The 26,809-nt window shown below is 46.2% G+C and overlaps 2 protein-coding genes across 3 annotated transcripts in view; one reads left to right on the forward strand and one right to left on the reverse strand.

The window, feature by feature from the left end:
- qng1 (Q-nucleotide N-glycosylase 1) overlaps positions 1 to 26,809 on the reverse strand; it is a 90,478-nt gene that overhangs the window by 59,367 nt on the left and 4,302 nt on the right. The window lies entirely within an intron of this gene.
- LOC139265343 (kinesin-like protein KIF27) overlaps positions 1 to 26,809 on the forward strand; it is a 165,736-nt gene that overhangs the window by 39,665 nt on the left and 99,262 nt on the right. For both annotated transcript variants that reach the window (XM_070882312.1, XM_070882322.1), the window contains exons 5-7: positions 11,131 to 11,274; positions 22,737 to 22,961; positions 24,437 to 24,618. In XM_070882312.1, the coding sequence (XP_070738413.1) occupies positions 11,131 to 11,274; positions 22,737 to 22,961; positions 24,437 to 24,618 (551 nt within the window). The remainder of the gene's footprint in view (positions 1 to 11,130; positions 11,275 to 22,736; positions 22,962 to 24,436; positions 24,619 to 26,809) is intronic.

The following is a 26,809-nucleotide window of genomic DNA, read 5'->3' on the forward strand; positions in this document are numbered from 1 at the left end:
ATTTCTTCTCCCAGAGGGTTGTGAATCTATAGAATTCTCTGCCCAAGGAAGCAGTTGAGGCTAGCTCATTGAATGTATTCAAGTCACAGATAGATAGATTTTTAACCAATAAGGGAATTAAGGGTTACGGGGAGTGGGCGGGTAAGTGGAGCTGAGTCCACGGCCAGATCAGCCATGATCTTATTGAATGGCGGTGCAGGCTCGAGGGGCTAGATGGCCTATTCCTGTTCCTAATTCTTATGTTCTTATGTAAAACCATCCCTTATACACTCCAGGAAATCCTCCTCCACCGCATTGCTACCAGTTTAGTTAGCCCAATCAATATGTAGATTAAAGCCACTCATGATAACTGCTGTACCTTTATTGCATGTATCCCAATTTCTTGTTTGATGCTGTCCCCAACCTCACTACTACTGTTTGGTGGTCTGTACACAACTCCCACTAGCTTTTTCTGCCCCTTGGTATTCCGTAGCTCCACCCATACCGATTCTACATCATCCAATCTAATGTCCTTCCTTCTATTGCATTAATTTCCTCTTTAACCAGCAATGCCACCCCGGCTCCTTTTCCTTTCTGTCTATCCTCCCTAAATGTTGAATAATCCTTGAATGTTGAGTTCTCAGCCTTGGTCACCCTGGAGCCATGTCTCCGTGATGCCATACCCATTAACTGCTATCTGCGCAGTTAAATCATCCACCTTATTCTGAATACTCCTCGCATTGAGGCACAGAGCCTTCAGGCTTCTCTTTCTAACACACTTTGCCCCTTTAGAATTTTGCTATAATGTGGCCCTTTTTGTTTTTAACTTGGATTTCTCTGCTCTCTACTTTTACTTTTCCTCTTTCTATCTTTTGCTTCTGCCCCCATTCTACTTCCCTCTGCCTCCCTGCATCGGTTCCCATCCCCCTGCCTTATTGGTTTAACTCCTCCCCAACAGCACTAGCAAACACTCCCCCTAGGACATTGGTTCCGGTCCTGCCCAGGTTTGTACTGGTCCCACCTCCCCCAGAACCAGTTCCAATGTCACAGGAATTTGAATCCCTCCCTTGTGCACCACTCCTCAAGCCATGTATTCATCTGAGCTGTCCTGCGATTCCTACTCTGATTAGCACGTGGCACTGGTAGCAGTCCTGAGATTACTATTTTTGAGGTCCTAATTTTTAATTTAGCTCCTAGCTCCCTAAATTCGTCTTTTCGGACCTCATCCCGTTTTTTACCTATATCGTTGGTACCTATATGCACCACGGCAACTGGCTGTTCACCCTCCATTTTCAGAATGCCCTGCACCTGCTCCGAGACATCCTTGACCCTTGCACCAGGGAGGCAACATACCATCCTGGAGTCTCGGTTGTGGCCGCAGAAACGTCTGTCTATTCCCCTTACAATTGAATCCCCTATCACTATAGCTCTCCCACTCTTTTTCCTCCCCTCCTGTGTAGCAGAGCCACCCACGGTGCCATGAACTTGGCTGCTGCTGCCCACCCCTGATGAGTCATCCCCCTCAACAGTACCCAAAGCGGTGTATCTGTTTTGCAGGGGGATGACCGCAGGGGACCCCTGCACTACCTTCCTTCCACTGCTCTTCCTGTTGGTCACCCATTCCCTATCTGGCTGTGTACCCTTTACCTGCGGTAAGACCAACTCGCTAAACGTGCTATTCATGTCATTCTCAGCATCATGCATGCTCCAGAGTGAATCCACCCGCAGCTCCAGTGCCGCAATGTGGTCCATCAGGAGCTGCAGGCGGATACACTTCCCGCACATGTAGTCGTCAGGGACACCGGAAGCGTCCCTGACTTCCCACATAGTACAGGAGGAGCATAACACGTGTCCGAGTTCTCCTGCCATGACTTAACCCTTAGATAAACTTAAATTGGCAACAACAATGCTAAAGGTTACTTACTGATATAGAAAAGAAAAATAAAAACTACTTATCAATCACTTACCCCCTTGGCTGTGACGTCACCTTTCAATTTCTTTCTACTTTTTAGCCTCCCTGCTGCAGCTGCACCAGCTGGCCTCTCCGCCTCCTCGACTCCCTGCTGGGCCTCCTCTCCGACGTTGGGCCTCTTGTAGGTCTCTCCGACCTCCTGCTCCGTCTCCTCGACTCCCTGCTGGGCCTTCTCTCTGATGTTGGGCCACTTGTAGGCCTCTTCGACCTCCCGCTCCGCCTCGACTCCCTGCTGGGCCTCCTCTCCGACGTTGGGCCTCTTGTAGGCCTCTCCGACCTCCCGCTTCGCCTCCTCAACTCCCTGCTGGACCTCCTCTCCGACGTTGGGCCTCTTGTAGGCCTCTCCGACCTCCCGCTGCACTGCCTTGACTCCCTGCGGGGCCTCCTCTCTGACTTTGGGCCTCTTGTCGGCCTCTCCGACCTCCCGCTCTACCTCCTCGACTTCCTGCTGGGAGACAGGGTAGATGGGGAGAGAATGTTTCCACTTATGGGCTAATCCAAAACTAGAGGTCATAAATACAAGATAGACAAGATAGTTACTAATAAATTCAATAGGGAAATAAGGAGAAATGTGTTTTCATTCATTCACGGGATGTGAGTGACGCTGGAAGGCCAGCATTTATTGCCCATCCCTAATTGCCCTTGAGAAGGTGGTGAAAGTACTGCCACAGTGCTGCTAGCTAAGGAGTTCCAGGAATTTGACTCCACAACGATGTAGGAATGATGATATATTTCCAAGTCAGAATGGTGTGTGACTTGGAGGGGAACTAGACCTTTGTCATGCCCAAATCCGTTGTCTAGGTTGATGTCGGGTGGTCCATCCAATTTTATTCTTAATAATTGCTTTTCGTTTCGGTTTAGTACAACTGATCATTTCAGAGGGGAGTTAAGAGTCAACTACATTGCTGGGAGACTGGAGTGGTTAGCATGTGCGGAACATGCTACCATACGAAGTGGTTGAGACAAAAAGCCTAGTAGCTTCCAAAAGGAAAGTAGACGAGTACATGAGAGAAAAGGGAATATGCTGTGAGCAATGTTCCCCCATGGTCCCTTTAACGGGCAGTGCGGTCCATTCAAAGTTTTGCTCATGCACAAAATTTTACATTGGAAAGGTCGGTCCCGGGCTGTGCGGCTTAAAGGGAATGCTGGCCGCAAGGCTGTGATGAGGTAGCTGGAATGGGAGAAGACTTATGTGGAGTATAAACAACAGCACAGACTTGTTGGGCCAAATGGCCTATTTCTCTGCTGTATACTCGATGTGATTCTATGTAATGTTGAACTATATATTCGGACCACATTTGAGTCATTGAGATACAAGGGAGACTTTCAAGGGCTCAAGGCAGTGCAGAAAAAGCCATGAGGCTGATCCTTAATGTCAGAGATATAGCTATGAGGAAAGACTGAAAAAAGTGGCTTTTCAGCTTTGAAAGAGGAATTCAAGAAGTGGTCTTATAAAAATGGTCTTATGATCGTTAACAACACGGAAAAGTAAATTATGTGAAGAGGACAAGGAGATCAAACAAGTAAAAGGTAAATTTAAGACTGATGTCAGGTAGCTATTCTTCACACAAAGAATGGAATGGGTTCCTATAGCAGTGGAGGCAAAAACACTGGAGCGATTTAACAGTTAATTGGGTGCAGTAGTTGGAACAACAATGCAAAGTAGGGACATCCAAAGCACACATTTTTAAGTATTCTAAATCAAAGTTGTTTTTCCAAACTCTTCTCATTTGGTGCAAAGCTGAATACAGTACTTTCTATCAATGAATTTCAAAATGGCTATAGGTTGTACAGGGTATTGGTGAGGCCACACCTCAAATACTGCATGTAGTTTTGGTTTCCATATTTACGAAAGGATATACTTGCTTTGGAGGCAGTTCAGAGAAGATTCACGAGGTTGATTCCGGGGATGAGGGGGTTGACTTATGAGGGAAGGTTGAGTAGGTTGGGCCTCTACTCATTGGAATTCAGAAGAATGAGAGGTGATCTTATTGAAACGTATAAGATTATGAGGGAGCTTGACAAGGTGGATGCAGAGACGATGTTTCCACTGATAGGGGAGACGAGAACTAGAGGGCATACTCTTAGAATAAGGGGCTGCGCATTTAAAACTGAGATGAGGAGAAATTTCTTCTCTTAGAGGGTTGTGGATCTGTGGAATTTACTGCCTCAGAGAGCTGTGAAAGCTGGGATATTGAATAAATTTAAGACAGAAATAGACAGTTTCTTAAACGATAAGGGAATACGGGGTTATGGAGAGCGGGCGGGAAAGTGGACCTAAGTCCATAATCAGATCAGCCAAGATCATATTAAATGGCGAAGCATGATCCTATTTCTTATGTTCTTATGCTATTCAGCTACCTAAAAGATGCTATTCTCAGCTAGTTCCACAGAAACACTCGCTGACCGAGCCCATGCTTGACAACAGCTGAACATCTCTGATCACTTCCCATCCTAAAATCTCTGGTCTCCGTACGATTGTAGAAAGGGTGTCAAGAATTTGAGTTAAAGTACACACTTTTGATTCACCCCATTCCTCAAGACTGAGATCGACAGATTCTTAGTCGGTAATGTATCAAGGGTTATGGGTCAAAGGTGGGTAAATGGAGTTGAGTTGCAGATCAGCCATGATCTAATTAAATGACGGAGGTAGCTTGAGTGGCCAAATGGCCTACTCTTGTCCCTATGTTCCTTTAATAACATTGCTTTACGAGTGTTTTTCGTTTAATAATCCTTAAATTGAGAATAAAGTGCTAATTTGAAAAAAAAAACAGCAATTTATAAAGTCAATAAAACTAACCAAAATTCTTTTCCACGTCCCCCACCACACATTGAGCCTTTTTGGGGGTCTCAAACTCCCCCTAACACTGAGCAAAATTACGCCACATCCACTAAGCAAAGTCGTAACATTTATCTCCTCCCATAACAAACAATATGTTGGCCCTCAATCTCCCCGCCTGCCCGTCCCGCAACACCCTCACACCACTGATTAAGATTTGAACTGCCTTCTATCCCAATGGATGTATGCTGTATTCTAAAAGTTGCCCTCGCAAACTACCTTATCTGTACTCATTTCCCTTTCACAGCTACTCTGCCCCCAGGTCACGTAATGTCATCTGTCGTCAAATACCATGATGACACTCATTGTTAAGGCTTTTAGATATGTTTCCAAATCAGGATGGTGTGTGAGTTGGGGGGGAACTTGCAGGTAGTGATGTTCCCATGCGCCTGCTGCCCATGTCCTTCAAGGTGGTAGAAGGTTTGGGAGGTGCTGTCAGCGAAGCCTTGGTGAGTTGCTGCAGTGCATCTTATAGATGGTACACACTTCAACCAGGATGCGCCGATAGTGGAGGAAGTGAATGTTTAAGATGGTGGATGGGGTGCCAATCAAGCGGGCTGCTTTGTCCTTGATGGTGTTGAGTTTCTTGAGTGTTGTTGGAGCTGCACTCATCCAGGCAAGTGGAGAGTATTCCATCACACTCCTGACTTGTGCTTTGTAGACAGTGAAAAGGCTTTGGGGAATCAGGAGGTGAGACACTCGCAGCAGAATACCCAGTCTCTGACCTGCTTTTGTAACCACCGTATTTATGTGGCTGGTCCAATTAAGTTTCAGATCAATGGTGACTTCCAGGATGTTGATGATGGGGAATTAGGTATGGTAATCCCGTTGATTGTCAAGGGGAGGTGACTAAATTCTCTCGTGTTGGAGATGGTCATTGCCTGGCACTTGTGTGGTGCAAATGTTACTTGCCACTTATCAGCCCAAGTCTGAATGTCGTCTAGGTCTTGCTGCATGAGGGCATGGACTATTTCATTATCTGAGGAGTTGGAAATTAAACTGAACACTGTGCAATCATCAGTGAACATCTCCACCTCTGACCTTATGATGGAGGGAAGGTCATTGATAAAGCAGCTGAAGATGGTTGTGCCTAGGACACTGCCCTGAGGAACTCCTGCAGCGATATCCTGGGGCTGAGATGATTGGCCAGCAATTAACAAAACTGTCTTCCTTTGTACTGGGTATGAAAAGTGGAAAGTTTTCCCCCTGACTACCATTGATTTCAAATTTACTCGGGCTCCTTGATGCCACAAATGCTGCTTTGATGTCCAGGGCAGTCACTCTCGCCTCATTACTAGAATTCAGCTCTTTTGTCCATGTTTGGACCAAGGCTGTAATGAGATCAGGAACCGGGTGGTGAGTAGGTGCCGCTTAATAGCACTGTCAACAACACCTTCCATCACTTTGCTGATGATTGAGAGTAGGCTGATGGGGCAGTAAATGGCTGGATTGGATTTCACCTGCTTTTTTTTGGGCAGGACATACCTGGGCTATTTTCCACTTTTTTGGATAGATGCCAGTGTTTTAGCTGTACTGGACCAGCATGACTAGATGCGCGGCTAGTCCTTCAGCACTACACTTAGGATGTTGTCAGGGCCCATAGTCTTTGCTGCATCCAGTGCGCTCAGCCGTTTCTTGATATCACGTGGAGCGAATTGAATTGGCTGAAGACTGGCTTCTGTGATGTGGGGACCTCGGGCGCAGGCCGAGATGTATCATCCACTTGGCAGTTCTGGCTGAAGATGATTGCAAACACTTCAGCCTAGTCTTTTGCACTTACGTGCTGGGCTCTGCCATCATTGAGGATGGGGATGTTCATGGAGCCCCCTCCTCAGTTAGTTGTTTAATTGTGGCAAGTGCTGTACCCTCATGATGGCCAGGTTGTGGAGGTTACAGCAGACTACCACGAATCGCAACACAAGTTCTGGTGAGTATTGTAGGGCTCCTCCAGAGTGGTCGAGGCAGTGGAACCATTGCTTCAGCACACCAAAAGTCTACTATGATGTTTTGTGTGGCAGCATAGCTCTCGTACGCTTGCTGGCCACGTGTGGTTGTATTGCAGAGCAGAGTCATGAGCCAGGTGGTCAAGGGATAGCCGTTGTAACTCAGCAGCTCCACTACGGTCTGCCACAGGGGTCGATGCTCCTACCAACCTTTTTCAATATCTATACGGCGGACATGCCCGGCACCAAATCCCAGAAGTTCGCATATCCCGATGATGTAGCACTGCTGACACAGGCATCATTGTTAGAGGAAGCAAGTAGGAGGCTAACAAGCAACCTGGACCTACTGCAATGCTACTTTTGGACCTGGCGTCTCTGCCCCAATCCAGAGAAAACAGTTGTGTCGGGGTTCCATCTGAACAACACCGCTGGGAAAGAACTCGATGTTTCATTTTGCAGAAGCCGACTTAACCATGAACCCCACCCAAAATACCTGGGCGTCACCCTGGACAGGACTCTCTCCTAACAGCCTTAACTCACCAATACCGGCCAAAAAATCAGAGTGATCCTGGTCCGTAAACTTGCTGGAATGTCATGGGGGAGCACAGCCAGAACACAAGTGTTTCTAGTCTACTTTGCTGCACAATACTGCTCTGTATCATAGTCCTGCAACCACCACACAAAGATCGTGAACGTGCAGCTAAATGCTGCCATGAGACATCAAGGTTGCTTAAATCCACTTCAACTGAGTGGCTCCCAGTACTGTCCCACATTGCCCGCCTGCCATTCGCCGTGACACCACTGTACTCTGTGGGATGTAAAAAATCATGAGCAACAACAACCTTCCCGTTCACGAAGCCTTAAAAGAACCCATCATTGAAGAGCTTAAAATCGCGCTGGCCTTTTTGGGAAACGGCAGTCAATATTCACGCGGCTGATATCAATCCACTATTCAGATGGACAGAATCATGGGATGCATGTAACAAAAAAATAACATCGCATCACTGGCCTAGCAGCCGAGGTCATTGGCTTTGACCTCCCTCGAAGATGGTGGACAGCACTTAACGGAATCTGCACAGGGCATGTACGATGCAGCCACCTACTTCACAGGTGGAGAAAATGAGGGATGACCCAAAGTGCAACTGTAGTCATGAGTCTCAGACCATGGAACACATCACATCAACCTGCCGACTAAAATCTGTTGTGGGAGGCACCTCATTTCTCCACTCGACATCTCAGGAGCCCATCGACTAGATAGCCAAACTAGACATTATTAACTTTTCCTGTCATATGAAATAACAGCAACCCAGTAGCCACCCTCTCGTCTGTCTTGGTGACGCAAAGACTGAGGGCACAGCAGACTGGTGCAGAATAAAAGCATCATGACTGCTGCCAGGATACTGGTCATTATGATGTGCTGAGCATGCTCGCCCACCAACTACACACTTAGCAAGTGGAAACCTTTGCGGTGGCAGTGCATCTCAGCATTTAGACACGGTTCCCGCAAAGCCACATGCATGTAGTCGATGGCGCCCTGAACCATGGGGATGCCCGCTATCCTGTCAAAGCCATTTTCACACTCTGCCTGCTTCTCTCTGTTCAAAGAGAAGACAATGAAGTCCCCTCTCCTGGCATACAGAGCGTCTGTCACCTCTCTTATGTAGCAGTGGACGGTGAACTGCGAGATGTTAGACGTCATCTGCTCCAGCCTAGAAGGATCCTGACACAAAGAAATTCAGGGCCACCTTCACAGCCACAGGCAGTGCTGTCCTTGCCATAGTGTGAGGCTGCAAGTCTGGTTGCAAGAGGTGGCAGAATTATGTGAGCACATCCTTCGTAAAGTGCAGATACCTGGCACAGTTTTCTCTGGATTGGGGCAGAGACGCCAGGTCCAAAAGTAGCATTGCAGTAGGTCCAGGTTGCTTGTTAGCCTCCTACTTGCTTCCTCTAGCAATGATTCCTGTGTCAGCAGTGCTACATCATCGGGATATGCGAACTTCTGGGATTTGGTGCAGGGCATGTCCGCCGTATAGATATTGAAAAAGGGTGGTAGGAGCATCGACCCCTGTGGCAGACCGTAGTGGAGCTGCTGGGTTACAACAGCTATCCCTTGACCACCTGGCTCATGACTCTGCTTTGCAATCCAACCACATGTGGCCAGCAAGCGTACGAGAGCTATGCTGCCACAAACTTCTGGCTCAGGTTGAGGTAAGAGAATTGCTCTTGGAAGAGCCGAGGTGAGAGCCCTTCTCTTTCTTCCCCTCTAACCTACCTAACACCCTACCCTCCCAGTGCGAAAGTAATATTTTATGCCATTTTATGATGCATATACTCAATAGTTCAAGTGATACTTTTTAGCAAGTTGAAAAGTTAATTTCATCAATTGAACAAATACTTTGGTTCTGTCTTCACGAAGGAAGACACAAATAAACTTCCGGAAGTATTAGGGGACCGAGGGTCTAGTGGAGGAACTGAAGGATATCCTTATTAGGTAGGAAATTGTGTTATGGAAATTGATGGGCTTGAAGGCCGATAAATCCCCCCGGGGCCTGATGGTCTGCATCCCAGAGTACTTAAGGAAGTGGCGCTAGAAATAGTGGATGCATTGGTGATCATTTTCCAACAGTCTTATCAACTCTGGATCAGTTCCTATGGACTGGAGGTTAGCTAATGTAACTTTTTAAAAAGGGAGGGAGAGAGAAAGCGGGTAATTATAGACCAGTTAGCCTGACATCAGTAATGGGGAAAATGTTGGAATCAATTATTAAGGATGAAATAGCAGCACATTTGGAAAGCAGTGACAGGATCGGTCCAAGTCAGCATGGATTTATGAAAGGGAAATCATGCTTGACAAATCTTCTGGAATTTTTTGAGGATGTAACTAGTAGAGTGGACAAGGGAGAGCCAGTGGATGTGGTGTATTTGGACTTTCAAAAGGCTTTTTACATGGTCCCACACGAGATTGGTGTGCAAAATCAAAGCACATGGTATTGGGGGTAATATACTGACTTGGATAGAGAACTGGTTGGCAGACAGGAAGCAGAGAGTCGGGATAAACGGGTCCTTTTCAGAAAGGCAGGCAGTGACTAGTGGAGTGCCGCAGGGCTCAGTGCTTAGGACCCCAGGTCTTTACAATATACATCAATGATTTAGATGAAGAAATTGAGTGTAATATCTCCCAAGTTTGCAGATGACACTAAACTGGGTGGTAGTGTGAGCTGTGAGGGGGATGCTAAGAGGCTGCAGGGTGACTTGGACAGGTTAGGTGAGTGGGCAAATGCATGGCAGATGCAATATAATGTGGATAAATGTGAGGTTATCCACTTTGAGGACAAAAACGCAAAGACAGAATATTATCTGAATGGCGGCAGATTAGGAAAAGGGGAGGTGCAATGAGACCAGGGTGTCATGGTTCATCAGTCATTGAAATTTGGCATACAGGTACAGCAGGTGGTGAAAAATTCAAATGGTATGTTGGCCTTCATATCTAGGGGATTTGAGTATAGGAGCAGTGAGGTCTTGCTGCAGTTGTACAGGGTCTTGGTGAGGCCTCACCTGGGATATTGTGTTCAGTTTTGGTCTCTTAATCTGAGTAAGGACGTTCTTGCTATTGAGGGAGTGCAACGAAGGTTCACCAGACTGATTCCAGGGATGGCTGGACTGACATATGAGGAGAGACTGGATCAACTGGGCCTTTATACATTGGAGTTTAGAAGGATGAGAGGGGATCTCATAGAAACATATAAGATTCTAACGGGACGGGACAGGTTAGATGCAGGTAGAATGTTCCCGATGTTGGGGAAGTCCAGAACCAGGGGACACAGTCTTAGGATAAGGTGTAGGCCATTTAGGACTCAGATGAGGAGAAACTTCTTCACTCAGAGAGTTGTTAACCTGTGAAATTCCCTGCTGCAGAGAGTTGTTGATGCCAGTTCACTGGATATATACAAGAGGGAATTAGATGTGGCCCTTACAGCTAAGGGGATCAAGGGGTATGGAGAGAAAGCAGGAAAGGGGTACTGAGGGAATGATCAGCCATAATCATATTGAATGGTGGTGCAGGCTCGAAGGGCCAAATGGCCTACTCCTGCACCTATTTTCTATGTTTCTAAATAAAACTAATTGCCGAGCAGCGTTAATTCGAATAGATATTTTTGACACTGTTTGGTCCTGGCAAAATAGAAAGAAAGCTGGATTTATTAACTGAGGCCTCTCCACGCAAGTAACAAATGGAAATTATTTTCAATTTACTTTTTGTTTTCATGTAATTTTTTAACATCAACTTTCTATTTGTCCAATATTAATTGACTCCGTGACTTCACTGTGCATCCTTCATTGTGCTATAGGTGAAATTTGCAGTGACTTATTTTGTTACATTTATTGTTTCTCTTCCTCAGGATGCTCTGGCTACAGATGAGGAATTATTCAGTCAAAAAGCAACTGAGCTGAAAGATGCACTCGAGCAAATACAGGCATTGGAACAGGAAAAGGTGGAATATTTGGCAGCTTTAACAGAATCACAAGAAAGCTGTCACATTCAAGTGAGTTTATTGCTGTACCGTTTAATCAAATTATTTAATTAATTATTTCCAACAAATCTAAATAATTTCTGTTACAGGTGCATTGAACAGTTTGATAGGTCCAGCACTAGGGCTTTCGGCTTTCAATCAGAAGCTCAACTGATATTTTTACTTGGGCTTCCGCTGGAAAACAAGTTAGCCAGCTGTATGCCAAGTCATAAAGTAGCAAGACAAAGTTGGACTTGGGAGGAGATATTCTCTCTCTTCAAGCATGTCAACCACATGCAGATTTCACAGCAATGTTGAAGTGATACCAACTGAGGCAAGCTGCCACTTAAAATGTGTGATTTCCCCCTTGCCTTGTTTTTCTTTCCTTTTCACAGACTATGACCCTGAAAGTAAAATTCTCCCTCAAAATCTAAATATCACTTGAAAGTGGGATTTCAACTTTGATTTACCAGCTACCATTCAATTCATTCCACCTCTCCTTTTGTGATGATGTCATTTAATTTCACACAGGAATTTAATGCCGTAAGCACATCCAGAACTGGGGTAGCTGAGAGGAGTAGGATTTGTTGGCAACATGAAGTTCCTTTCAACAGAAAGTGCATTGGAATATGGACCATTAACTAAGATGTGGTTAGGGATGAAGGATGGCCTATAGACAAAGGATCTTGCCTACAAGAACCTTCCATAACTCATGCCAGATTCCCCAAATTACATCAGGGTTCTGAGGGTAAGAAATTCGGGAGCGCTCCAAATTTTAAAAGCTTGAAAAATTTAGCGCCAGGCGATAATGTTTCCAAAGTTTTAAAAAATTCAGCATTTGCAATCCAGGAAGGAAGTGGAGCACTAACAATATTCCTACAGTGGATAGTCTAGGGGCAAGAGGGAGGGAGGAACTTATCACAATCACTAAGGAGCTGGTACTCAGTAAGATAATGGGACTAAAGGCAGATAAATCCCCTGGATCTGATGACTTGCACCCTAGGGTCTTAAGAGAAGTAGCGGCAGGGATAGTGGATGCATTGGTTGTAATTTACCAACATTCCCTGGATTCTGGGAAGATCCAAGCAGATTGGAAAACTGCAAATGTAACTCCCCTATTTAAAAAAGGAGATGGACAAAAAGCAGGAAACTATAGACCAGTTAGCCTAACCTCTGTGCTTGGAAAAATGTTGGAGTCCATTATTAAAGAAGCAGTAGCAGGACATTTGGAAAAGCAAAATTCGGTCAGGCAGAGTCAGCATGGATTTATGAAGGGGAAGTCATGTTTGACAAATTTGCTTGCGTTCTTTGAGGATGTAACAGGGTGGATAAAGGGGAACCAGTGGATGTGGTGTATTTGGACTTCCAGAAGGCATTTGACAAGGTGCCACATAAAAGGTTACTGCACAAGATAAAAGTTCACAGGGTTGGGGGTAATATATTAGCATGGATAGAGAATTGGCTAACTAACAGAAAACAGATGGTCAGGATAAATGGTTCATTCTCTGGTTGGCAACCAGTAACTAGTAGGGTGCCGCAGGGATCAGTGCTGGGACCCCAACTTTTTACAATCTATATAAACGACTTGGAAGAAGGGACAGAGTGTAACGTAGCCAAGTTGGCTGACGATACAAAGATGGGAGGAAAAGCAATATGTGAAGAGGACACAAAACATCTGCAAAAGGACATACAGGCTAAGTGAGTGGGCAAAAATTTGGCAGATGGAGTATAATGTTGGAAAGTGTGAGGTCATGCACTTTGGCAGAAAAAAATCAAAGAGCAAGTTATTATTTAAATGGAGAAAGATTGCAAAGTGCTGCAGTACAGCGGGACCTGGGGGTACTTGTGCATGAAACACAAAAGGATAGTATGCAAGTACAGCAAGTGTTCAGGAAAGCTAATGAAATCTTGGCCTTTATTACAAAGGAGATCGAGTATAAAAGCAGGGAAGTCTTGCTGCAGCTATATAAGGTATTGGTGAGGCCACACCTGGAATACTGCGTGCAGTTTTGATTTCCATATTTACGAAAGGATATACTTGCTTTGGAGGCAGTTCTGAGAAGGTTCACTAGGTGGATTCCGGGGATGAGGGGGTTGACTTATGAGGAAAGGTTGAGTAGGTTGGGCCTCTACTCATTGGAATTCAGAAGAATGAGAGTTGACCTTATCGAAACGTATAAGATTATGAGGGGGCTTGAAAAGGTGGATGCAGAGAAGATGTTTCCACTGATGGGGGAGACTAGAACTAGAGGGCATGATCTTAGAATAAGGGGCCGCCCATTTAAAAATGAGATGAGAAATTTATTTTCTCAGAGGGTTGTGGATCTGTGGAATTTGCTGCCTCAGAGAGCTGTGGAAGCTTGGACATTGAATAAATTTAAGTCAGAAATAGACCGTTTCTTAAACAATAAGGGGATAAGGAGTTATGGGGAGCTGGCAGGGAAGTGGAGCTGAGTCCTTGATCAGATCAGCCATGATCTTATTAAATGGCGGAGCAGGCTCGAGGGGCCGTATGGCCTACTCCTGCTCCTATTTCTTATGTTCTTATGTTCCTGGAGCACAAAAGGCAGCAGGTGGGCAGTACTTGTGCAGTACAATGGGCTATGCAGCGCTGCCGCATTGGAGGCTCTTTCCCTCCTTTAAAGAGAAGGGCCATCACTGCAGGCTCTGCAAAAGATTTACCTTCTCCTTGATGGCAGCCGCGATCAGGCCCAATCAGCCCAGTGCACTGTGACAGAGTGCCGGGCTAATCAATCGTAGGCAACAAACGGGGGGGAAAAAAATCAAACGGAGGATTAAAATTTATTCTTACTTTCCTTGGCCACCTTGCCTTTAAGCATCGCACCCGAAGCGCCCAGCCTCCTGATGAACGCCTCCTTTAGCTGCTCGTGTTTTCGCCCGGCGATGCTGCAGGGGGCGGTACCCAAGTTCAGGTACGGGGCGATGCACACAGCAATGACGTCACAATCTCCGGGCGAAGGAGATCGGGTGCAACACCGTACCGCTGCCGCAACCTCCTGCCGAATAAGTTGTTAGTGCCCCGTTATCACCCCCCGGACGATAACGGGAGGCGCTAAGGAGACCAGTTTCTAGGCCTGAGTGTTTTATGAGCACATATTTCTGATTTAATAACTAAACTCAGACATGGAAACATTCCAGTCCATGTTTGTCACCTTGTGTTGTAATCACCACTTTCCCCCCAAATGAACATATACTCTGCATTGTATTTCCACTTTAAGCTTTGAAGAGAGGATTGGAACCGGTAAATCCAGAACAGAAAATTCAGAAAGGTCACTGGTTACTAAGTAATTATACAATGCAACCCATTTATTACAGACTTCACTGATGGAGTACTGGTTTATCTGCTGCAAACTGTTGCAGAGGAAACAATTAAAGTGTGCCCATTACTGAGACATCGGATGTTGACCTTGCATTAATGAGGTACTGTGCAAGGCTTATGTTGGCAGCAGATCCATTCATTGTGATCTGGCATTGCATTGAGCTTTCTGCCGCAGGTATGCGAAGTTGATGAGTGCTGGGTAACTCTGCACTGGGAGGATAACAAACTTAATTAGAACATGGTCTTTGTGCTTTTTGACCTTTTTTACTTTTTAAAGTATTTAAGATACAGGAGGCATTTCTTGGCTTTTGGGAATTCCACAGACTCCTGACTCTGATTGCTTGATTGTAGCCAAAAACAGGCTGCAATTGCCATTTACTGGTAAATACCTGCCAAAATCAAATTCTGTCTGAACACTGCCCAAAAAGAAATCCACTTAGACCCACCAATTAAAAGTTTGATCAACTAATAACTGCAATACTTCAATATTGAATAATAACTCAATTTTCCTGATTAAAGGAGCAACATTTTATTAAAAATATTTATCAAAAGCTGCAGAAATAAAGTGTAATTTAAGCTGCAAGCTCATTCCTCAACTGTCAATTTTCTGCTCGGTGTTTTTCTTTGTAACCTAGCCTTTTATTATTATTATTACTAAAACAACAACAGCAATTATTATAGAAAATACAGTAGAGCTATAATTTAAAAAACAATGAGCTATAATTTAAAAAAACAATGAGCAATATTAGGAGGGCTAAGGTTAGTCAAAGAGGGGGGTTTCTATCGCCCATCTACCAACTGGCTGCATCTTTATCCCCGCCCCCTCCAAATACCATAGGCCAAGAAAAATAAGTGCAAAAGCCCTGATCATGCACAATGTTTTTTATGGAAAATAAATAGGGCTGGATTTTCAGCTCCTTTGCACCTCAGAGGGTAAAGGGTATTTTAAGGCGTAATGGGTGGCTAGCTTTTACCGCCCGATCGGAAAATTCGGCTCTGGGTTACCACCCCACCCTCTAGTTTCAATGAGATCATGACGTCAATCGTCGTGCAACGCTCCGCTAGCGCCCCGGCTGCAAAATTAAACCCTAACACCGCATTATACGCCTGCCCCAAGAGACGCCTAAAAAAACAGGCGGTCCCACGGTCCAGTAGGCAGTATATGCCACATATTTAATTTGAGGGAGGAGGATCCAATATCGCAGGTCACATTGACTGCAACGTTTGCGTACAGCACGCTGCGTGAAGCTCTGATTTGAAAGCGGTACTTTTATCTGCCATTACAGTGTCCTTACAACTTCAGTGAAAGAATTTAATGGGGGCATTACTAATTCACTGGCATATCATCCTCCATGCTATTGCTAGGTGGCATCAGGATAGAAGAAGGACTCTTGGCCGTGTCGGCCCACGGATGAGGAGAGGCCGAAGACGTCTGGAGAGGAGGGCTAACCCCCCCATGGGTTTACAGGCACCAACGCTCATACCTCCAGCTCTTTGAGAAGCAGTGTGTGAGTAGGCCTAGCTTCTGAAAGGAAGCTGACAGAGATATGCCATCTCCTACAGGCAGACCAATGCTTGGACCGCTCTGGAGGCAGCCTTCAATACTCCCCTCAACAGGTATCCAAATTCATTGTGGTATGCTGCATAGTGCACAACTTGGCCATCATGAGGGGGGCCAGGCATTGCCAGTGGGGACTGCAGGCCCAACTCGGGGGGAGGAGGAGGATGACGAAATGGAGCCTGGCGAGACCCTGATTGGATAGCCACACCATCTACGGGGGAGGCAGCAAGGAGATGCTGTCAGACCAAGAGCCGCAGGTCGCCAAGTCATAATGGATCGGTTCTCCTAAATGCAGGAAGCTGAGGGAAGGAGCTAATACTGGCTATGCTATGTGCCCCCATAAAGACACTTGTCCGGTGAACGTTGAAATGATACAAAAGACACCAATGGCAAAGGATCAAAGTGATATTTTACTACAACAAAGTAACAAACACTCCCCCCACCAAAAGAAAACCATACAATATACAACATTCTGTTGCAAGGCACTAACCAACAATGAAGTGCATTAAATCAACATAACTATTTACAGGCGCAATAAAGAAAAATCAGGGCATCTCCACAACCTTGTCCTGCACATTATTCGGATGTGCCTTGAGCTTCGCCACCCCTACCCTTTACCCCCCCTCCCACGCCTGCTGCTCCTCCTCAATGAGGCCTCAGTGCCTACAGCAAGGCTGCTTGAGGGCTCCTGTGTTAGGGGGGCCGACAGTGCACACTGCCTAGGATGACGCCCTGGACCAGCTCTGGGCCTGGAAGACCCGGCTGTGGATTGCTGTGCTTCAGCATCGGCAGCAGCAGCCTCTGATGGATCAGGAGTGGACCGCGTTAGGTGAATGTCCAGAAAGCCAGTGGTGGGAACCGGAATGCTGTCATCTTGAGGAAGGACAGCACCTTCCATTTCCTGGGGACCACTGACACGCACACGGGGCTGGGCCTCAGCATCTGGAGCATGATGTGTGACCGCAACTTGCCCTGCATCAGCACCATCACTTCTCCGTTGGACAGTGGGGAACACAGAGAGGATGGCAAAGGATCAAAGTGACATCGCCTGACATCACCAAACTGGAGCGTAGCTTGTGCCTGCGATGTGATTTGCTTTTGCAAGGTCACCCATGGAACGTGCCACACACTCTGGAACTCCACTGACACTGCTGGAGCCCATCTGCCTCTGTGAGCGGTCAAGGATGGGCTCGCTGGAGTCCTCAGATGCATGTACAATGTGTGAGGTGGCCTCCGCCACACTCTCAGCAAGTGCGTCTATGCTCTGCGGGACTCTACCCAATTCACCCATGAGTTCACGGTACATTTTCGTGTTCTCCCTGGACATAGCCACCAAGTCCAGGTCCACATCTGCCTGTCTCTGAGCAGGACTATTGTGCCGACTCACCCTCTGGGAAGCTGGCCTCCGAGCTTTCCCTTCCGCTGGGCGTTGCTGTAGGCCACTGGGGCCAAGAGCCTCAGAGTCCTCTCAAAGTCACCGTCCTCCCCGGACATTGTGCCCCACACGATGGGACTGATGGGGATTGACGCTCAGGCAGCAGACTGTCCTCCCTTCCCTCATCTCCCCCGCGGCCAGATATTGATGGCTCTCGGGAAGGCTGGTGAGCTTCTGGCTGGTCATCTGTAAGGACAATACAACAGACGTGTGGTTAGCAGCAGAGGAGGGGGCAGGCAGATAAGAAGAAGATGGCATTGGATATGTATATGTAAAGGGGCTAGGTCACTTGTGACTTCCTTGACCCTGAATATCATCAAACGCAAATGCCATTCACATACCGTCGCTACCCGAAGGGTGCTCGGCCTCGCTGTCGTCCACCATGTGAACTGGAGTGGCCATGAGGGCCGACACTCTGCTCCACCTCTGTCAGCTCCTGCAGTTCAGGCTGTCTGCCTCCGGTGTGATGCTGCTCCCTGCAATTATGCGATAGCTTGACCGCAATAAGAGCAAGAGCAAGAGGGGTTGAGTAAGTGTCCACCTCCTCTTGTGCCACATGTGCCTTTCATATAGTTCAACAGCTGCCATTGTTGTGGAAGTGCAAATGTGTTCAGTTCAATTTGTGTGGCTGGTGACAGGATGTGGAAAGACTGGGAGGACGTGAGAGCCAGGTAGCATAGCGGCTCAGGATGATGTTTGGACCACACATATCAACAGTGGAAGGGGTGTGCGAGGAGAGTTGACAATGATTAGGGGCCAATAATAACTTTTATTTATATAGTTCACAACAGTGTTACAAGACAAAACAGATAAATTTGACACCGAGAATTTGACACAAAAGAAGAAATTAAGGCAGATGACCAAAAGCTTGTTTAAAGAGGTAGGTTTTAAGGAGCGTCTTAAAGGAGGAAAGTGAGGTAGCGAGGCGGAGAGGTTTAGGGAGGGAGTTCCAGAGCTTAGGGTCAAAACAGCTGAAGGCACAACCACCGTGGATTACAGAGATAGGGAGGGGCAAGGCCATGGAATGATTTGTAAACCAGGATGAGAATTTTGAAATCGAGGTGTCGTTTAACCGGGAGCAAATGTAGGTCAGAAAGCACAGGGGTAATGGGTGATCATGACTTGGTTACGAGTTAGTATACGGGCTGCTGAGCTTTGGATGATCTCAAGTTTATGTAGTGTAGAATGTGGGAGGCCGGCCGTTCAGGAGTGAGTTGGAGGAGTCACATCTAGAGGTAACAAAGGCATGAATGAGGGTTTCAACAGCAGAAGAGCTGATGCAGGGGCGGAGGTGGGCAATGTTACGGAGGTGGAAAAAGGCGATTTTAGTTATGCCGCGGATATGTGGTTGGAAACTCATTTCAAGGTCAAATATGACACCGAGGTTGCGAACAGTCTTGTTCACCCTCGATTGATGCTAGAGAGAGGGATGGAGTCATTGATTATGGAATGCAGTTTGTGGCGGAGACCAAAGATAATGACTTCAGTCTTCCCAATATTTAATTGAAGAAAATTTCTGCTCATCTAGTATTGGATGTCGGACAAGCAGTCTGACAATTTAGATACCAAGCAGGGGTCGAGAGCGTACATGACTCCCATGTTTTTGGATGATATCGCCAAGGCACAGCATATAGATGAGAAATAAGAGGGGATCAAGGACAGATCCTTGGGGGACACAAGAGGTAACGATGCGAGAATGTGAAAAGAAGTCATTGCAGGAGATTTTCTGGCTTTGATTCGATGGATAATAACGGCACCAGGCAAGTGCAGTCCCACCCAGCTGGACGTTGGTAGAAAGGCGTTGGAGGAGGATGGAGTGGCCAACTGTGTCAAAGACTGTAGACCGGTCTAGAAGGACAAGGAGGGATAGTTTACCTCACAAAGGATGTCATTTGTGACTTTGATGAGAGCCGTTTCGGTACTGTGGCAGGGCTGAAAACCAGATTGAAGGGATTCAAACATTGAATTCATGGAAAGATGGTTATGGATTTGGGAAGCGACAACACGTCAAGCACTTTGGACAAGAAAGAGAGGTTGGAGATGGGGCGATAACTAGCAAGAAAAGTGGGGTCAAGGGTTGTTTTTTTGAGGAGAGGGTTGATAACAGCAGATTTGAAGGAGAGGGGAACAGTACCTGAGGAGAGAGAACCGTTAACAATGACTGCTAACATGGTAGCCAAAAAATAAAGTTGGGTGGTCAGCAGTTTAATGAGAATAGGGTCAAGAGAGCAGGGTTTCATGGACAAGATGAGTTTGGAGAGATCAAGAGGGGAGATCAAAGAGAAACTAGAGAAAGTTATGAGTTTAGGGCTAGGGCAGGTGGGAGCCTCAGAGGAAGTTTGGCCCGGTGGGCTAGGGGAAGGAAGGGAACTTGCAGAGGCAGCTGATCGGATGGTCTCAATCTTTGTGACAAAGAAGTTCATGAGCTCCTCATGCTTGTTGGAGGTGAGTGTGGTGGAGACAGGGGAGAGGGGTTTAAGGAGACGGTTAGCAGTAGAGAATAGTAACCGGGGGTTATTTTTGCAATCCAGAATGATCCTTGAATAGTGAGCAGTTTTTGTAGACCAGAATAGGAACCGATAATGTTTTATGTGTTCGAGCCAGATCTGGCGGTGAATGGCTAAACCAGTTGTCTGCCACATCCATTCAAGCCTGCGCTCTTTTGACTTGAGGAAGCGAAGATGAGGGCTGTACCGGGGGAACAGCCAACGTGGGAGAGAGTAGTCTTTTTAATAGGGACTAGGGCATCAAAGGTGGTGGTGAGGTTGTGGTTGAGCAGATCGGTGGCAGCAGAAATGTCATTGTTAAAAGAGGCCAAAGGTTGGACAGTTTTGAGTCGATAAGTGCAGTTGTAAGAGAGTTTGGAGTGAGTTTTTTTTCCAGGGGCGGATGCAGAAGGAAGTAGGTTTGGATTGGGGAAGGGCGATGTGGGTCAAGGGCGATACAAGGAAATGGTCAGAGATGGCTTTAACCTTAATTGATATGGTTGGAATAGCAAGACCATGAGAGATTGCAAGGTCACGGGGGTGGCCGTGAGTATGGGTTGAGGAATTTATATGGAGGGAGAGATTAAGGGGGGAGAGGAGGTTAGTGAACTCGAGGAGAGAAAGCATGACGAATTGAGATGGAGGTTGAAGTCACCGAGGATATGAGAGGAAAGCAGTGAGGTTACATCCGTGATAAAGTTTTTATCATATTTGGGTGGGTGGTAGAGAACGAGAATTTTGAATGAGAGGTGAGAGGGGTGGAATAAGGCAAGATGTTTAAAAGATGAGGAAGTGCCGGAGGAGTAGTGGGACAGACCAAGATATGATTTAGTTATGAGAGTTATACCAGCACCATGGCGGTCTGGGCGGGGCAAGTGGTGGAAGGTATAGCCGGGAGGGGAAGCTTCGATTAGAGGGTACATGCATCCTGAATGCAGAGGGCGTGGCTAGAGAAGTGAGCCTCCAGCTTTCAGGTGGCTTCAACAACCTACACCATGGCCTAGAACACATAGAGAAGGGGCAGCTCCATCAAAGACTTAACATTGTGTGAGACACTGATCTTGCAACAATGGCAGGCCTACATAAATGTGAAAGGTACGTTGATGACTCTCGTGAAGTCGTTAAACTTCTTGCGGCATTAGGTGCCAGTTCTGGCCACCGTGTCTACCGCTGACTCCTCCTGGGCTATCTTCCTCCACATCCTCTTGAAGTCACTGGGCACAGGCCTCCTTCACCTACTAGATGCAGTGCAGACCACCTCCTCTCGGGCCTGCACTAACACCTCAGCAGCCGCTGGAGAGAAGCGGCATGCATGTTGTCTTACCTCCTGCTGTGCCATCTTTCCTGCTGTAATGGAAGTGGGCCGGTTCATCTGCACATACGCAAAGGAAATCGTCCCGCTCTAAAGTTTAACCTGCGCTGGAAGATTGGAATGCATCTGCGCATGCACGAAATGTTGATCTTTTTTAACGCGCAATTTTTGGCTGGGGCGGAAAAACTCCCCTGTGCCCCCGATCATGGAACCTCACTTTTTGCCGAATTTTACTGATGACGGCGCAAACTTTTTCCAACTGGAATCCGGACCGCCCCACCGTCATTACCGCCCCAAAATCTCAAAAGCCGAAAATCCACTCTCTGGTCCTTCAATATTAACCAAATAATAATATCTGTCTGTTACTGCCTTTGGTTTTGGTAGACGTGGCCCTTTATCTGATTTACCTACTTTTCCAGGTAAAATGCATCTGCGATAAGTGGAGTTTACCATAAATAGGGGAAAAAATAGAGAAAATACTTATTTATGCTTATTTGCATTAAATCAGTAACTTTCGGCAATAGTTAATTAATGGGTTAAATACTCAGTTCATCTCTGTGACCTGTGTTTGAATACAGCCCAGAGTGACTGAATTAAAAACTGCTTTTATACTGGCACCATTTTAATTTAGACTTTAGGAGACTAGTCCCTATAAGCTGGCCACTGGTATTTTTGCTGCAAAATCTTGCACTCTTGCCGCAGTGATTGACCTCTAAACAGTTTTTCACGAGACAGGGAAAGAAAGAAATAGCTTGCAATTTACATAGCACTTTTCTCACCAACAATACATCCCACAATGCTTCATTGCCAATTCATTGGTATATAGAAAGTAGCGTCAATGAGTCATACAATGAGGGAAATGTATTAAGAATAAGGGAAAGGCAATGAAAATAAAGACAAAACATGCAACTTGCTATTTCTCAATCTCCAGGCCAGTGACAATACTCAATACACTACATGGTTGGTCCACATTTTTAAGGTCTGTGTCTCACATTGCTTGATCTGAAAGCTAAGAGAAATGAGAAGGGTATGGATTGCACTCGTAGGCATGCCACTATCTTAGCCATGCCATCAATGGATTTTGGGGACAACAAAGTGAGTGGAGAATAGGTATTTTCACACGAGGGGAAGAGGAAATTGGAGGACCAGTCATGGTGCACTCATGCATTTCTTGATGATTTACTCAACTGTGGTACAGGCAAGTGATCTGACTACTAAATCAAGAAATGGCACGAGACATGGGATACTTGAAAGCTAGGAGAAAATGCTCATTTTAAAATCTGGGAGAAAAAAAATAGAAAACCAAGATTGCTTTAATTCATTTTGTTTTCTTTACTGTTTTTTTAATTTCACATTTGCAGAATGATAAAATGGTTGAACAACAACTTATTATTGATCAACTCCAGGGAGAACTGCAGGTCCTTAAATCTGACCAGTTTTCAATTCATAGCAGAGGTTCAGAAGGAGCAGCTTCAACTGTGGCCACAGCAAGAAGACCTCACAGTGTACCATTATCTAATATCCATCTTAAGTCTTTCAATATAATACAGACCAGTCAAACTGCTCCCAGCACAGACTCCAGAAAGGTATGCGTTTATTGAGAGAAAATTACACTTCCATATGATTAAACCTTGTATGTGTGTTGATTGTACTTCGGTGAGATAAAAACATAAAGAGCTTTAGGGGTCATTTTCACTCGGTACTGGTGGTTGCACATCAGTCGTCCGTTATCTGCCCTGCCCGATTTTTCTTTACATTCACTTCAATGGAAAGAAAAATTGGACGGTGTATATCGAAAGGCTGATCTGCTGCCACCAGTTTACCACCCCTGTCGAAAGTGAAAATGACCTCCATCCCTGTTTTTAGAAAGGGAGAGATTGATTTGAGCTATCGGCAGCCTGCGGTGCATCCACAAGCAGGAGGACCGGTGCATTTTGAGGGCTGGGCCTCATTACCATGCTCACACTGAACAGTTGGCCCCACTGAAGCTTACTTGTGCCAGCTGGCTCAATATTGGGATGGAAGGGGGTGAATATGGGGAGGCAGAGACCCACATTATTTTTGTGGAACCCACAGGAGCACTCCTCCTGATGGTTCTACAAAGTAATTTTACATTTACCCTTTTGGTATCAGGGAAAAGACTGAAGTTTGATAGCTGACCAAAGAAAGTAAATAAAGTAGATCCAGTGGGGTAAAAGTTTGGGCGTATAACTGACGGAACGCTTCCAGCACACGCCTGAACGAGGATGCTTGAGGCCAGATAGAATATGGGCTGGCAGGTAATTCCTGAGATTGGGAGAGTGGGGTGGGAAAAAGAAAGTGAAATGGCATGATCGTGGGCCAGCAGCGAACCACAGCAGTGCTTTGGAGCCAGGAAAGCTCCCCCGGCTCCAAATAAAGATACGTTTTTTTTTAATTACTTCATTTTTTTTCATGGCCTCCAGCTCTATCCAACTGCTAGTTAGGCTACTGATTAATTCTAAAAACTAGTGTGAGCATTCACTGTGCATGATGCAGCTAGTCTGAACAAATTTCACAAACAGGTCCTGAAAGGGGCACGAGGCCCTCATATCAATATGCTGTTTAAAAAAAGCCTTGATGAATCTAGCAGCTGCCCAAATGCAGGCACAGATCGTCCATAGGCCATCTTACTGCTAAATTCGTCATCAGGCACAACAATGTTGAATTTCTCCCACAAAGAGTCCAAGTCCAAGGGACTGATACTAGTACTTTATCAAGCTTTAGTGTGGAAACACTATTGTTCAGTACTATCAGTATGCAGCCTCCCAACACTCAAAATTAGAGTTGCTGTAAATTCGTGAAATAAACCATAGCTCATAAAAGTTACCTTATATATCTTTTTAAATTTCCATTTCAATATAGTGTTTTCCATTCATTAACACCAACCCATGCACCAATAATACAATAATAAACCTTCTATTTGGAAACTGGCACACAGATAACTCTTTATAGGCATCTTGGACAGTAAGATCTATAATATAATGAGTCATTAGAATCTGAAAAAGTATGTAACTGAAGAACACTTGCTATTGCTGGACAGGTCCACACAAGCCCCCCTTCATATGCTCTTGATCGGGTGGTGGCAGGTTTTCGAACACGCAGTCAGATGTTAGTGGGACATCTTGAAGAACATGATGAGGTCCTTCGTCATAAATTAACTGATGACAGTGATGATGAGGAAGAAGAAAGGAAGAAAGAAAACACAAAATCACTGGCTTCCAGGTAGGAAAAATATGAGCCATTAACTTCCTAATTAAGAAGTTATAACAGTCTTTTTGTATATGTTTTTACTTTGACCAACAGTCTGCTTATATCATAAGCAACAGAAAAACTAAAGGAAGGTGAGCACATTTTCCCCCCTCTGAGATATTAGTCAGAGAACACAAATTTTGGGATCTGCAGGTACCAAATACCAAGGTTTGGAAATTCAGTCGAGCCTCCGTTGAGGCGGTGTCCCAGACGGAGTGGTAAACTTTGCGCCGACAAATGCTTCGCGCCTGTCATCAGCTGGGCCTTGAGTTTGGAGCAGGGCGCTAAGGGAGGCGCACGCCTCTTTTAGGGCGCTAGGCCAGCTGAGCAAGCGAAATCTCGAGCTAACGAGCCGGCTTCGGAATGCCAAAACAGAGGCCTGGGGGGAGAAAAGAAAAACCTGCAAAAAAACCACCAAAACATTCCCAATACATTGTTCACGCCACTACAACATAAATTGCAAAAACATTTTTTTTTAAAACAATCACACTTACCTCAAGTCGGCATTACTTACCTGACTGCGGTCACTACATGCGTGCTTTCACAGGCCGTCCCCCCAGGGCCTGCTACAGGGCGCTACAGGAGTAGGCCATTCGGCCCTTCGAGCCTGCACCACCATTCAATATGATCATGGCTGATCATGCAACTTCAGTACCTCATTGCTGCTTTCCCTCCATATCCCTTTAGCTGTACGGGCCACATCGAACTCCCTTTTGAATATATATAATGATCTGGCCTCAACAACTTTCTACGGGTCGGGCGGCAACCGAAAATCGAGCCGGTGTCTGAACCAGGGGCGTTTCACATCGGCTCGCCTCTCTCGGGCGGTACTGCTCCGCCCCACCCATTGATACCAGCACCAAATATCCCAGCGGAGCGCTGGAAGTTTGCCACCTGGGCGCAACTGCTTTCTGCCACCATTTACCGCCCCTCTGGGGTGCTAAGGGGCGGCAGAAAATCGAATTTCCACCCCCAAGTGTTTTTATTGTATTCCAGTTTAGCACAGTGGATTTACTTTAGTGTTGGAAACTATGGTGAATAATGCCTTTTAACTAATTCAAATTTACACTGCACATTTGAATTCTATGTTGTTATTCCTCCAGAAGAAAATGCTGTAGTATTGTGGCAAGAAGCTGTGCGGCATGCTTGAGTGTAACAGTACATCTGTTTTAAGCTTGGTGAGAGCAGTAGTAACCATGAAACAACTGCCTGTCGACCATAAGCTTGGTGCAAGATTTGAGGTCCTGGTCTTCAAACACTCTCTTCCTCAGGTGACCGAAGGCTGTGCTGGCACACTGGAAGCAGTGTTGGACATCGTCGTCAATGTCTACCCTTGCTGATAGTAGGCTCCTGAGGTATGGAAAATGGTCCATGCTGTCCAAGGACATGCCGTTCCGTGGATTTTGATGACTGGGGGGGCAGTGCTGTGTGGCGGGGTCAGGTTGATGGAGGACCTTTGTCTTATGCCCTCCTGTATACCTCAGAGACCTGGACCATATATAGTAGACATCTCAAAGCGCTGGAGAGGTACCACCAGCGCTGCCTCCACAAGATCCTGCAAATCCACTAGGAGGATAGACGCACCAACGTCTGTGTTCTCGATCAGGCCAACATCCCCAGCATCGAAGCACTGACCACACTTGACCAGTTCCGAAGGGTGGACCACATCCTCCGTGTTGTGTATCTGTTCCGCCACCAGGGAGTGCATCCTCTGAAGTCCCAAGGGAACCCAGCATTCCTTGGGAGCACTGTATATAAGCCGGCCCCGAAGGCCTGTTCCTCAATCTGGAGTGTCTTAATAAAGACTAAGGTCACTGTTAGTTTAACCTCACTGTGTGCAGTCTCACTGTGTTAGGAACACTAACTGGCAACGAGTATACGAATCTAACGCAAAGATGCAGCAAACTGTGGGCATCCTGGAGAAGTTCTCGGAGGGTGAGGACTGGGAAACCTATGTCGTACGGCTAGACCAGTACTTTGTAGCCAACGAGCTGGACGGAGAATGAAGCGTTGCAAAAAGGAGAGTGGTCTTCCTCACGGTCTGCGGGGCACTGACCTGCAGCCTCATGAAGAATCTTCTGGCTCCGGTGAAACCCACAGAAGTCACATGAGGAGCTGTGTACACTGGTTCGGGAGCATCTTCACCTGAGGGAGAGTGTACTGA

The sequence above is a fragment of the Pristiophorus japonicus genome, chromosome 1 (assembly GCF_044704955.1).
Source record: "Pristiophorus japonicus isolate sPriJap1 chromosome 1, sPriJap1.hap1, whole genome shotgun sequence".
NCBI classification, from domain to species: Eukaryota; Metazoa; Chordata; class Chondrichthyes; family Pristiophoridae; genus Pristiophorus; species Pristiophorus japonicus.